Source organism: Malaclemys terrapin, chromosome 1 (assembly GCF_027887155.1).
Source record: "Malaclemys terrapin pileata isolate rMalTer1 chromosome 1, rMalTer1.hap1, whole genome shotgun sequence".
Classification (NCBI taxonomy): domain Eukaryota; kingdom Metazoa; phylum Chordata; order Testudines; family Emydidae; genus Malaclemys; species Malaclemys terrapin.
Genome location: NC_071505.1, coordinates 95,631,115 through 95,645,962, shown reverse-complemented (window position 1 = coordinate 95,645,962; position 14,848 = coordinate 95,631,115). Strand labels below are relative to the sequence as shown.

Below are 14,848 nucleotides of genomic sequence, written 5' to 3'. Positions count from 1 at the left end.
CCCTGGCCCCGCCCCCAGCCCCGCCCCCTCCCCCGCCCCAACTCCGCCCCCTCCCCAAAGTCTCCGCCCCCTCCCCTGCTTCCCGCGAACATTTAATTCGCGGGAAGCCTGGGCAGGTAAGGGGGGGTGTGGGGGGAGGAGGTGCGGCCCAGGCTGGCCCCCCCGGCGGCTCCAGCCTGGGTCGGCTCGGGCCCTCGGGTGCCGGCCCTGGCCCCCGGCCGACCACCCCCGCCCAGCACTGCCGGCCCCCGGCGGCCCAGCGCACCCCCCGGCTCCCGGCCCCGGCGGCCCAGCGCACCCCCCAGCTCCCGGCCCCGGCGGCCCAGCGCACCCCCCCGGCGGCCCGACCCCGCGGCCCAGCGCACCACCCCGGCGGCCCGGCTCCCGGCCCGACCCCCCGGCTCCCGGCCCCGCGGCCCAACGCACCCCCCCGGCGGCCCGGCTCCCGGCCCGACCTCCCGGCCCCGCGCACCCCCCCCCCGGCGGCCCGACCCCGCTGCCCAGCGCACCCCCCCCAGCGCACCCCCCAGCGGCCCGGCTCCCGGCCCGGCCCCCCGGCTCCCGGCCCCGCGGACCCCCCCGGCCCCGCGCACCCGGCCCCGCGCACCCGGCCCGGCTCCCGGCCCGGCCCCGCGAACCCCCCCCGGCGGCCGGCCCGGCCCCGCACACCCCCCCGGCGGCCCGGCCCCCCGGCTCCCGGCCCCGCGGACCCCCCCGGCCCCGCGCACCCGGCCCCGCGCACCCGGCCCGGCTCCCGGCCCGGCCCCGCGAACCCCCCCCGGCGGCCGGCCCGGCCCCGCACACCCCCCCGGCGGCCCGGCTCCCGGCCCGACCCCCCGGCTCCCAGCCCCGCGGCCCAGCGCACCCCCTCGGCGGCCCGACCCCACGGCCCTGGCCCGGCTCCCGGCCCGGCACCGCGCGCCCGGCACCGCGACCCCGGCCCAGCCCTCCCTCCCGATTTTCCCGGACATGCCCGGCTTTTGGGGGATTTCCCCCCGGACGGGGATTTGAGCCCCCAAAAGCCGGACATGTCCGGGAAAATCCGGACGTATGGTAACCCTACACTGAATATGCAAAACCATGAATTCTGCTACTTTGAGGCAGAACAGTAATTTACAGCTTGTTCTGGTGTAAAATAGAGTTATAAAGAACAATGGTTCTCAACCAGGGATCTGGGGCCCCCTGGGGGGCCAAGAGCAGGTTTCAGGGGGTCTACCAAGCAGGGCCAGCATTTAGGGTGACCAGACAGCAAATGTGAAAAATCGGGATGGGGGTGGGGGGGGTAATATAAGAAAGACCCCAAAATTGGGACATCTGGTCATCCTACTGGCATTAGACTCACTGGGGCTCAGGGCAGAAACCCACCACTTGGGACTGAAGCCGAAGCCTAAGCAATGTAGCTTCATGAGGGCGCCTGTGGCATGGGGCCTCGGGCAATTGCCCTGCTTGTTACCCCTTAATACCAGACCTGGCTTTTATATGCAGACTAATAGCTGTTTGACACAGGTGGGCCATAGAGTTTTTATAGCATGTTGAGGTTGGGGGGACACAGAAAGAAAAAGGTTGAGAATCCCTGGTCAAGAGGGTGGGGAAGGCAGGTGGTGACAGATTTGTTTTTAAATGTTTCTTCTAAAAGCTCATTTAGATTTTATGTGGTGCTCTTTTGGTGGGGAGAAATTTCTGATTTGCCTCTTTTTCACAATCTCCTGCCATTTGTGAAGGTGAACAAAGTAGTATTTTATTTAGCTGGTCTTCCCCCTGAACTGCTGGTAACTTGGGAGCTGTGCGTCGGTCAGAAAATCCATCTGTTTTGTGAACTCTGACCACAGAACAGCAAACTCCAAAAATGCACACAGCACAGGAGACGAGTTGTCTGGATTATGCTGAGTAACCCTTTCAAAATCATGTGCTTGGCTCCTCATTTTGCTGAGTCACTGTAGTGTGTGTTTGCCTCTCCAGATTGCTGTGTCAAGTTTCAGTCCAGGGGCTTTTTTTTTTTTGCTAAGTCACGGCAGGTCAGAGGCCCATGCGAGGCTGTGTGTTAATCAAGCAGTTTCCTGTTCTCTGGCCTGAGATTGCAGCTGCTTCAGTTGGCTCCACTCCAATTTTGGAAACAATCAGACCTCAGAATTATCTGGAAATAGGTCTAAGCCTTAAATCCAGGGAGCCTCTAATTCCTGCTTCAGGGGGAAGGGCAGATGAGTGAAAGATACTCTTTGAGCTGGAAGAAAATGGGAGCTTTGGTAAAGTGGAACTTGATTTCTAATTCCTGCTACTCTGAGAAAGATGCACACCACACCAGACAGATTTACCAGTTTGTGTATGAGGTTTTCAAATGCTGCTGTTCGTGCTTAGGCCCCAGTCCTGCAAACACTTACGCACATCTTTCACTTTAGACACGTGAGTAGCCTTGTTGATTCAAAGGGACAACACAGTTAAGTGCTAAGGGTTTGCGCTGTGGGATTGGGTCATTATCTTGTTTTTTTGTGGGTTGACTATGAGTTTCTGTTCTCTCTCTTCTGCTCCCTCCCCCGGTCCCCCCGGCCAGGTGTATTTGTGAAGGTATAGCAGACTGGAGGGCATGTACAGCCAAAAGCTACTAATGCACAACCCAGGTAATTGATCAGTGCAGTGCGCATGCTGCACAGTTTATCAGTAATGTGCACTCCCACTCCAGTATGTGCTCCAAAGAGCCTGTCAGTGCTGTACATGCCCTAAGGACTTTAACCGTACTATGTGCTCCCATCAAACTCTTTCCAAAATCTGTTGATACTTTGTACTCCCATTGTGTGCTCTACCAATATCCTAGCGCTCATTGCTCTCTATTAAAGGAGGCATAAGAGCATATGTCCTGTTTCTGTTATCCACTCTCGTCACAACCCCTGGCACATGTACATGTCACGTGTGTGCCCAGCCCATCTGCCAGTACTCTGAGTTCTTGGAACATTAGGAACAATTAATTGTACTGTGTACTTCTGTCAGGCTTGGAGCATTAGTCCTGGGAATTCACCTAGACCTTGTTGTTCTGTCACCTTTGGAATGTTTGTTTTAGAAGTTCATCTGTGCTATGTTCTCCATAAGTCTTGAAGCAAGTTGTCCTAGGAATTATCTATAGTATGTGCTGTCATCTTGTTTGAAGTATTTGTCCATGGAGTTTATCTGTATTGTGTGAATCCATTACTCTTGAAGTATATAACCCAAGAATTCATCCATACTGTGTGCGCACCCATCACCCTAGAGGTATGCTTCTGTAGGAATTCAACGGTATTGCGTGTGCACCCTTCACCTTAGCAGTGTGCATCATAGGAATTCAGCCATACCATGTGCACATGCCCGTCACCGCACAGCCCTCATGCTAGGAGGGCGTGTCCCAGGAATTTTCAATACTAGGCACTCTGACTTCTGAACTGTGATTTCAGACTTTACATTTGATCTAGGCTTATCAGACTGTTAAATGACTGCCTACCCCTGCACCATACCTGTATTGACTGTAGGTTTGGCCATCCTGCCCCTTGTAAACATCAATGAATCCACAGTGAATAAAATATCTCACCCTGGTAATTGCCAGCTAAAGTGTGGGATTGCTGTAACCCTGGTCTCCAGATGAGTCACGTTTCTGGTTTGCTGGGGAAGCTTTTAGGCTCCATAAAGCTCCTGTCCCCTCCATTAAATATTTTTAACTGAATATGAACTGCTTTCTTTCTGTTACACTACAGGCTACCACCAGGTTGCATTCTGCTGTGTCACGGTCTGGCAAACACTAACTCCTTGTTTACATGTCCGCAGTAACTTTTCCTGGGGAATGTGTTCTCTTCCCAGCCCAGCCCCTGGCATTATTCACTGCTGCCGCAGCAGGGGCAGCACATCTCACAGAGAAGTGAAACTTTTTTAGGATGTGTGATTTCACGTGCTGTAGCTGGCAATGTAACTGGTACTTGTATAGAATTGACAGCAAATTCTGCAAGGCCAAATGCTCCTTAATTTGTCCTTCCCCATCCCATTTACTGGTCAGTAATTCTTTATCAACTGCTAAACCATCTGACTTCTTGGTGGAATTTGCTCATCCACTAGGATTCAGAGTGTGTGTGTATGTGTGTGTGTGTGTGTGTGTGTGTGTGTGTGTGTGTGTATGTGTGTGTGTGTTTTAAGCTCAAAAACAATCATTGTGAGCATCTAGTCTGACTTTCTACCCGGCCATAGAATTTTACCAGCTGATCCCTGTATCAACCACAATAACTCGCAATTGAACAAAAGCATATCTCTTAGAAAGAGACTCCATCCGGATGTAAAGATTTCAAATGACGGAGAATCCACTACATCTCTTGCTACATAGCTCTGATGGTTAATTAATCCTTAGTATTAAAAAAAAATGTGCACCTCATTTCCTGTTTGTGTTTTTAAAGCTTCAGTGTCCGGGCATTGGAATTGCTTCCTCGTGTGCTTCTGCCCTTTTTGGATGTTTAACTCAGAATAGGAAGAGAGGAGCCATTCTCAAATCTGTGCCAACACACTGGCACACTCAACCCCCCCCATCCCTTCCACAACATGTCACGTTGGCAGCATGGCAGAAGTGACAGAATCTCTCTCTCAACAGCAGTGGAGGAGATCAGCGATGCCCAAGTCCGGCCACTGAAAAGACTGGGGCTATTTAATTTTCAGATTGTTCCATCCCTGTTGTACATCATCTCTTTAGATATCCACAGGCATGCAACAAGGCTGGGGGTGGGGTGCGTGTGGAAGGAAGGGGCTCTTTCATCACAAACAAACCTCCCCCTCCGCCAGAGTTAGAGGTCTGATTTCTTGCATCCTCCATCTCTTATCAGGTCTCTTTGAAGAGACCTGAAAGTTCCACATGACCCTGAGGACAACTTGAGAGAGAAATGGTCATTTTAAGGACACCACCTTTCCACCCTCCATGAGGTGGATCTCTGAAGAAGGATCCCGTATGTGCTAACCCGCATATTAGCGGTCACCCTTCAGGACCCCTATGTAACAAGCATATTTTAGGCCTCATGATGTCAAGTCATGACATGAGGATGCAACATGATTTCACAACTCAAATGTGAGACAGTTATTTTATCCTGCTGGATAAATGCAGAAGAATAGCAGTACCCCAAGTGCAATGACACGTGACGTGTGGAGGAGAAAGGGAACTAGAAACGATGCAGAAATGTTCTCGAGTGTTCCCTTTGCTTTAAGAGAAAAAGGGAAGCCAGGAACCCCAGTTGAGTCAGCTGCAGAAGTGCTGTGTAATCTTTCCTGAACACTCAGCCTCCTAACTCCAAATGTTTGACTGAGGCGAAAACAACAAATCCTGCCAGCCAGCTTCTATATCACAGGCCTGGCACGGTCCCCAGTCAGTGTTATAAGGCCTGGCCAGAGGTCTAGGGTGAGAGGCTCACCCCACAGTGCCCTCACCAGGACCTTGGTCCCATTTTTAACTGTACCCTGCCCTGTTTTCTGGTTGAAGGAGAATGTTCTGTTTGCCAAAATTAAAGCCAATCAATGCATTTTCCACATCCAGCTCCACCCTAGCAGGCTGAGCTTCTAACCCATCTAAAGCCTGAAGAGAACTCCATTTTGGCCCTGTGAGTTCCTAATTATTCACCAGTTACGACAGCAGAGGGGCAGGTGTCGGCCAACTACTGTCAGGAAACTAGTCTCTAGACAATCCAGTTGCTCTTTTACCCCTAGACCCAGGTTAGATGAACTGTTTGCACTTCAAGGTCTCTGCAGACCTCCACCAGAGTTTCCCCTAGCCCAGGTATAGTTCACCATCCTTCAGGTCCAGGAATGTGCACAATAACCGGCGGGGCACAGAGCTCCTCCAGCCCCGGGGCCATGCTGGGGAGAGCAAGCGAGCTGCTCCGGCTCTGGGACCACATCAGGGCAACAGAACATGCCCCTTCAAAAGCAGTCACATTTTTATTCCTGCGCATGCCTTTGTTCGGGTCCTTAGCATGTACCTTCTCTGTGCCATGTACCAAGCAGTTACTGTGTGGGAACATAGTACCCTTGAAGCTGCCAACCATCATTTCTATTCCCTTCTCCTTGAAGTCTGAGCTCCATGTTATCTGAAAGAGAGTACATATACAGATAGACTCTGAGGGCTTGTCTACATGGGGAGTTATTCTGAATAGCTAGTCGTGATTTATTCCAGAATATGAACATCCACACAGGGAATTAGAGTGCCTTATTCTGAATTAGTTAATCCACTTCCAAAAATGGATTAAATTAATTTGGAAAAAGTCACCCTTATTCTGGAATCAGTCTCAACACAAGGAGTTAATCAGGACTAGACATTGCACTTTAAATTCACACCCTGCTTTAATCTGAATTAATTTCCCAGTGTGACCCCCTTAAGCATTAGTGAATCCTCCCAAGCATCCACACTGGAGCGTCTTAGTTCTCAGTGCTACCAGCTGGGCAGAAAAAGGGTTAACGAGCCTGGGCAAGATGCCCAGCCTTCTCTAAGGAGAAATCTTTCAACATCCTGTTGTTGAGCTTCATTGTTAAGACTGGTCAGGAGACTCCTCCCTCCCAGGGGAGAGGGGAGGGAGGGCGGGCAGTGAGGAAAGTGTATGTTGCAACATTTACACCAGGGTCAGCTGTTTGGCTGCTCACGTGATCTGAGCCTAGTATAAAGCAGGATGCAGAAGAAGAGCTGCTTAACTCCGAAGCTTCCCAGAGCCCTGAGAGAAAAGAGGACAAAGCGGAGAAGGCGAGAGGAAGACCACAGAAAAGCGAAAAAGAGAAGCAAGGAAAGAAAAGAGAAATGGAAGGCTCCAAGACACACAGCTCTGAAAGGTGAGAGCAGGGCTACAATTCAAGGGAAATTACCATAGAAAGGCATGGCATTTCTTCCCCCCCCCCCTCACTCTTTGGGCTGGGATTTGGGTTGCTGCTCTCCACCTCTACTTTACTGGGAATGGGAGGATCCTTTTCCCTTCCTCCTCCTTTCTATTGACAATCTCTTCCCCCTCTCCTGGCAGAATTTGGGATGCTGATGCTCCTTCTCTTTCCCACTCCCGCCCTCACCACCTTGGGATGCTTTTTCTCCCCACCCCACTCGTTGGGAAAGAGCTAGCTTTCATTTTGGAGGGGGTGATGAGATGCTTCTGACACTGATGTTTTTTCCCTCTGCTTTCCCAGCATGCCTGGAGACCTATCAGAAGCCCTGAAGGAAGCCACCAAAGAGGTGCATGAGCAGGCAGAGAGCACAGAATTTATGAAGAATTTCCAGAGGGGGCAGGTGTCACTCCAGGAGTTTAAGGTAGCCCTGCAGTGCTGAAGGGGAAAACTGGGCTCTAGGGAACATCTCGTGTCTAATTCAGAACAGTCAAGTCAGGGCTCCTGAATGGGAAAATCTTTGGGTCATGACAACATAGCATCATTGTGTCACTCATCATGCCAGCATCTAGCTCCAAGTAATTTCAGGGTTCTCTCAATGTCTTGCAAACTCCTGTTGCAGAATGTGGTGCAGAGCTGTGCATTTCTGGGTGGGGAGTGAAGCTACACTTAGCAGGGGTGTGCCTAGCTTTGCTGAGGCTGCATGAAAGGGCTGAAGAAATTGCTTTAATCTTTCCTCACAAATCAATCCAACGCCCATGTGTTTGCTTCTAGTCAAATGATGATTGATGGAAATATACTGTGTACAAGCATATGAAGGGTTTAAAATCACCAAGGAGGGGGAAGAATTATTTAGAATGATCTAAGTGGGTATACGTGGAAGTAACAGCAGGAAAGAGACAAGGAAAATTCAGTCTGGATATTGGCAGTCATTTCCTAAAAGTGAGGTCTGACAGGCAGTGGAATTGTCTCTGGTTCTGAAGGTTCCTAGTTGTTTCCTCTGTAATATTAGAATTATCATTTGGTTTAGCACTGGACCAAGGAGGATACGACTATACAGTTCATGGATTTGAGCAAACAGTGTCTCTCACAAATATGCAGGAGCTAATCATTGTTCCAGTTGAATGAATGAATAAATGCTAATTACCTTGTGGAGCCCTTTTTGCTCAGCTCAAGCAGGACCAGTTACATGTAACTCTGATTTCTAAATTAAAATAAATAAATGGAGATATCCTATCTCCTAGAACTGGAAGGGACCTTTTGAAAGGTCATTGAGTCCAGCCCCCTGCCTTCACTAGCAGGACCAAGTACTTATTTTGCCCAGATCCCTAAGTGGCCCCCTCAAGGATTAAACTTATAACCCTGGGTTTAGCAGGCCAATGCTCAAACCACTGAGCTATCCCTCCACCTAATGATCATACAATATCTAGGTGTAACCCTGGAGAGATAATGGGGTTCCGGACAGCTGAATCACATAATAAACAAAGCCACAAGGAAAAACAGGAGAGCTAAGTGAGCTAGAAATTCCTGAGGGCCTTGAAGATGTGACACATGGATTGTCATGCCACAGCTGTTAATTTGATCTAGTATGAGTCAATCATCCACCAGTTTCTGAAACTAACTGCAGTGCTGAACTCCTGCAAATGAGGATGTGGCATTAGCTAGGCAATGAACTTCAAAGTGGGGTAGCAGTAACACCCCCTTTCCCCCACAAGTCATTTCTCTGAGACCAAGGGATTCAGGACAGTTTATGAGAGGATAGTGATCTGTTGTCAGGGAGAGTCAGAAGTGACTATGGGCTCCAAAATGTAATGCCGACGGGCTGAGATTTTCAAAATCAAGTGGAGGATTTAGCCACACAACTTCCACTAAAGCCTCTAGTTAGCTTTGAAAATATCAACTATTCTAGTTAAGTTTTCTTAACTTGTCATGCAATTTTCCTCGATTTTGTAACCAAGCTTCCTTAGGCTGTTACCAGACCTTTCCAGGAATTTGGCTAATGGGGTCAATGTTTAAAATCCTTTTTATTTCTGTTGCTAACTTCCCTGTAATATATAGATGACTATGTAGAAATAGCTGCTGATTGTAGTGGCGAATGTAGGAATGATTACTATTTATTGCAGTCAGCCCTGTAGAAACAACACAGATCAGGGAGCGTGAATTGGTTTCTTCTTTTGGTTTTTGTATCCGCAGCAGAATTTTTAACCAAGCCTGAGCCATCTATATCACATTGCCTTCAGATTCTGCCCGTAGTTACCCGTGAGCACCCTGATTGTCAAGACAATGCGATTGTACATGTGTTAGCGAAGGCAGCATTTGAGCAGCAGAATCTTCTGGTGATGATGCACAAGAAGGAAAGAGCCCAGTTTAACTGTCAAACCCCAGTTTGAAGCACTGGCAGTTAGAAAAAGCATCTTGTAAGAGAAGAAAATGTGATATGGCAATAGAGACACAACAAACACACAACCTCCCAATGATCTTTTCACAAAGTCCCTTTTCAGGGCTTGTCTACACTTACATTTTATAGCACTCTAATTTGCTGGCTCAGGAGTTTGAAAAATCACCCCCCGAGCGTAGCAAGTTTGAGCGCTTTAAAGTGCTAGTATGGCCAGGCTCCGAGCGCTCGGAGCTATTCCCCTCGTGGAGGTGGATTCCCAGGAGCACTGGGAGAGCTCTCTCCCAGCGCTCATGCGTGACCACGCTCACACTTCAAAATGCTGCTGTGGGAGCGCTCCTGCAGCAGCACTTTGAAGTTTCTAGTGTAGATGTAGCCTGACTGTGTTTCCTGTCCTCTTTTTTATGCCAGCAGTGACCTTGGCTGCTTTAGTGGGTGGGTGTTTTTTGAGGATTACTAGCTGAATGTCTCTGAAAAGATATTCCTATCTAGTCTCCTTGAGGCAGCCAAAGTGAAAGGAAAGTGGCCACCCTACTTACTGATCTTGAAGGGACAGAGGCTGCAGTTCCAACATCTGTGGTGTCTGAGCAGAGGTCTGCCCATTGGATGAACAGATCATAAAGTAAAAAGGTTCTGTCAAGACCTAGGAAAGGGATAGGATCCCCAATCTCTTGAGACAGCCAGAACTGAACAGTGCACTTGAGAATGTACCTTTTGGGAATCATTCCTGTATGGGGAGCGGTGTATGTGTGTGGGAATAGACTAGATGTGACCTAATAGGATTCTTCACACTCTAATTTCTATGATCCCAAGGTGAAGGACGCTGTTTTTGGTGAAAAGCAACAGAGGGTCCTGTGGCACCTTTAAGACTAACAGAAGTATTGGGAGCATAAGCTTTCGTGGGTAAGAACCTCACTTCTTCAGATGCAAGAGAAGAAGTGAGGTTCTTACCCACGAAAGCTTATGCTCCCAATACTTCTGTTAGTCTTAAAGGTGCCACAGGACCCTCTGTTGCTTTTTACAGATTCAGACTAACACGGCTACCCCTCTGTGTCTTGGTGAAGTTGGGGATATGGTACAACACATACAGTGTATATATGCAGATATGTTGTATTAACCTAAAGCTGGAAGGCGAGAGACCCTGTTGCTGACTTATTCCTTCCCTTTTACTGCAGATGGTTCTGACTTCTCTGTACTACATCTACTCTGCTCTGGAGGAGGAGATTGAGCGTAACAAGGATCACCCGGCCTATATCCCCGTTTACTTCCCAGCTGAACTGCACCGTAAGACTGCCCTGCAAGAAGACTTGGAGTATTTCTATGGCCCACTGTGGAGGGAAGAGATCTCATGTCCCGAGTCCACTCAGAAATATGTGAATAGGCTCCACTATGTGGGCCAGCATGAACCAGAGCTCCTGGTGGCCCATGCCTACACTCGGTACCTGGGAGACCTATCTGGTGGGCAGGTGTTAAAGAAGATTGCCCAGAAAGCTCTCCACCTACCCAATACAGGAGAAGGACTGGAGTTCTTCACCTTTGAAGGGGTGTCCAATGCCACAAAGTTCAAGCAGCTGTACCGCTCCCGGATGAACTCCATCGAGATGGACCCAGCCACCAAGAAGAGAGTCTTGGAGGAAGCCAAGCGGGCATTCTTGCTGAATATACAGGTGAGTAACTAGCCTGCATTCCCCACTGCCTCTCCCACCTAAGGTACAGCTGCTATCTCAACATAGGCATGGTGGCGTTTGTACTGATGAACTGCAGGAAAGCTATGGGCTGTCAGGAGTAGTGAGAGCTGTACTGAACTTTTCCTATGTGAAAGTTGCTTTTATGAGCCTCCCAAGAGACTGGATACTAGAAAACTTTTGTTGCCTTTGGGCAATGGATCCTCTCCAGGATTTGAATGCAGGCTCTTCCTTTGCTGCTCTTGTTTGAACATGAGCGTTTATTCTGGGGGCAGGAATCAGAGTCCACATATCCCTTTATCCTAGTATTTCCACACATCCCCTCCCTCCCCTACAACTCTCTTCTATACAAACACACACACACCCTGCTTTCTCTCGGATCTGGAGGATGAGCATTGGGGCACAGCTTACTATTGAATTGCCCCGGGAAAACATTTCACACACTTCATACTATTAAACAAGCAAGGAGTATAGAGGAGTTCAAGGTAGACTCCTTTCTGGAGAAGGAAAGACGCACAGGATTAGTGGCTGAGCCAGATATCTTTCTCTAGTTCCCAAAATCTCTTATGGAGTAAGAAGGGGAGGAGAGAAGACAGCATTCCAGGTAATGCGGTAATTGTGTGTGTGTGTTTCTTGTTCTCAAGGTGTTTGATGAACTACAGAAATTGGTGTCCCAGTGCCATGAGAAAGGTCACCCTGCACAACAGAAGCCAGAGCTTCGCACAAGAGGCACCAGCGGAGCACATGAGCATGGTAAGAACCTTCCTAAAGCCAATTTTTAGAGTTTCCTTTTTTTTCTTTTAATTCCCTTTACCTTTCCTTGCTGAGTGGTGAGAAAGAGGAGTTGGCTCCAGCTGTCCTTGAGTGTCTCAATTTCCACTCCACTAGTGTTGGCTAGCGTAGCAGAAGTGTGTGTGAGAAACTCCTGCTGAGAGCTTCAAAGGAGGCCGGAAACATGTGGGATCTTGTGAGCTCTGCAGAAATAAAAATACGCAGCTTTTATACGGTGCTTTTCACCAGTAGGTCTCAAAGTGCTATCATCATCCCCCTTTCACACATGGGGAAACTGACTGTTAGGAAGGTTTACAATTAATGGGCCTGATTCTCCTGTTCCTCTCACTGGTTTTACACCAGTATAACTCCATCGGCTTCACTGGAGATCTACTGGTGTAAGCAATAGGAGAATTAGGCCCAACTGAGACTACTTGCATGAGTAAAGGCTGCAGGATTGGGCGCAGTGTAGCACGGTAATGATTGATGCTACAGTCCTGACTGAGGAGGCACTTGCATTATAAGCCCCCTTGACATGAAGACCTACCCAAACTCCTGTCTTTTGGACTGAAACTTTTCGTGCTTGCTGTCAGTGAATATTTCTGGAAAGAAAGAGAAAATTCTTTTTCTCCTGAGTGTTGGGATAGTGCTGCTGTGTGGTCCCCGCTGCATTTCCTTACTATGAAATATAGCAAAGTCAGAACTACTTGTATCACCCTGGGCCCGGCTTGAGATCTTGCAGCTGCAGTATCCGAGGGCAGCTACTTTCCCAATCAGAATTCTAGTCTAACTTTAGAGCTGAAATGGCTCCATCTACTGACAAGATGCTGCCATTGCAAGAATGACATGGTGAGGTTCAAAGATCTCTCCAGCCATTGCAAACCATGCCGTTATTGCGGGGTTAGAGTAACTATTCCGTAGCAAAGGTTGCTTCCAGACTTCTACTGGAGAAAGTGACTTATCTGAGAGTTCTCCTTGTAACCTACGAATTTTGAAACTAGCAAGCAAGCAACGCTTTCATATGGTATTGAGTTGGGCCACCTTCATTTCAACATTAGGAACATTACTCTCAATTTCACCCTTGTATGTAGGTCTTGCTACACATTCAACCATGGGGTAATTTTCATAGAAATGGCATGAAACATTTTTAATGCCTCTTTTGTCATTATGGAATTTTATGGCACTCTCAAAGCACTCAGTGTTGACCTTTTGAAAATCCCACCCTAAGTGTTTTTTTTATGTTTTGAAGTGCTTACCTGCATTCTGCAACTGCCAGGAGTTGGAGGGCCCTATGTGGGAGTATTGAACCAGGGTTGGGGGGCAGCCATTACTCTCACGCAGGCTCTTTTGACAGCTGGCAGAGCTGCTAAGTTCTGACAGAGAGGAGCCCTGCTTCAGCAAACCTTATATAGTCCTGGTATAGTCTGCCCTCATGCAGACCCCAGAGGGAAGAGAGTGGACTGGGGCAGGGTACGGAGGGAGTAAGGGCTGGTTTGTGAGTCAGAGCCAAGATTGGGCCATGAAGTAGGGCCAGGGAATGAAGACTGGCTGGGGAAAACAAGGCTGGAGACTGTCTGTCTGAAAGGTTCGGGCCCTGGGCTTGCCAGGGAGGAGATGAAATAATCTTAGGTGCTCCAGGAAAGTCTTTTCACCAAGAAAGTTTTAACCAACACTCAGGCTTTCTCTACACAGCGCACTAAGCTGCTCCTAGGAAGCAGCAGGAGCCTGGCATTGTGGTAAACTTGAGATTTACAAAAAGCAAAAGGAACCAAAACACATTACGTTGCAGCAGTGGGAGGCCACCCTGCACATCTGGCCTGGAGGAAACAGATTGAGTGCACTTGCAGGGCAGTGAGGGTTATTAGACTGTACCACACACCTGGGAGGGATGTGAGGATTTACACCACAAACCCTACCCCTCTGAACTGGTTGAAGGCACTTGACTACTGACCTTGTATCTCACTAGCCCACCCACTTGTGGTTACATCTGGTGTATCCCTCCACCATTATCCTGTGCGGTTGCTCACTTTGGCCACAGTTTAGTGTGCCAGGGATAACATCAGTGCATCTTTGGAGATTGATATAAAACTAACATAAAAGCAAACCCTTCCTGATTCCTGTTCTTACAAATTTGATTTCTGTTGATTTTTAGGACCAGCTCCTGTAAAAGAAGGTGAAAAGACATTGATGAAGCACACAGGCATGCTGCCTAGCACTCCACTGGTACGGTGGATTCTTGTCGTCAGCTTCCTAGTGACAACGGTTGCTGTGGGCTTGTTTGCCATGTGAACAGAAGGGACTCTAGGACTTGCCCTCCTGCCGCTCCCTCCTCAAACTAACACACCTAATGCCATCCATCCTGCCCTCTACCCGGACACTCTGATCTTGGCTGTGCCACTCACACTTTTCCAATGGAGTCAGAGGACTCTGAAGGCTTCGTGTGAATTCTCTCTGATCTCTGTTGAGAGCATTTCTTAACCCACAGACTGAACTTGGCCAAAAAGCTGAGGCAGAATCAGAAAGGTCGTGAAAGGCATTGCTGGGACCTGGCACCGCTTCAGACAGTTCCTGCAAAGAGCCCCAGATGTAAAGCACAGGTCTGGTAGCTTCCCTGCTGCCTGGGAAAAAAGCGTTTCTGGTGCTTTGTTCACTCAGTGTTTCGTACAGCTGGCTGACGCAGCAACGATTGCTTCTGTGGCGTTATGAAGTTCCCCTCTGATTATAGACTGTTTTATATGACGCTATTAGCCCGTTATAGCATATTTTCCCAATCATGACTCAGATCAATTTTGTTTTTAGACAGCAGAATGCAGCTGTTGAAAATACAGTGTTGTCCTTGTGTCCTGTCTGTATAATTTATACATTAACAATAAACCTCAATATAAGATGACTCTGCTGTGTGTTTCCTGGGGTTAGTGCCTCATCTGGTCTGGGGGAGGAAGGAGGTGCCTTTTGCTGGTTCTGTTAATGCTTTGGGAAGGGCTGGCTGCATGCTCAGAAAACTGACACGATGAGGCACAGAATGGGGAGTTAGCAGATCGGGGCTCTGTTCCCAACTCTGACACCAATTCATTGTGTGACCTTAGGAAAGTCTCTTAACCTGTCTATGCCATGGAGATAACTACACTTACCCATCTGCATAAAGCAC

General features: G+C 48.9%; 1 protein-coding gene across 1 annotated transcript; it reads left to right on the top strand.

The window, feature by feature from the left end:
- The first annotated feature begins 6,635 nt into the window (after positions 1-6,635).
- Positions 6,636-14,590, top strand: HMOX1 (heme oxygenase 1). The gene is given in 6 exon segments (XM_054032477.1): positions 6,636-6,738; positions 6,741-6,807; positions 7,153-7,273; positions 10,420-10,911; positions 11,574-11,682; positions 13,853-14,590. Coding segments are annotated over 6 exon segments (1,014 nt in total). The 5' UTR covers positions 6,636-6,650; the 3' UTR covers positions 13,990-14,590.
- The last annotated feature ends 258 nt before the right edge of the window (positions 14,591-14,848 follow it).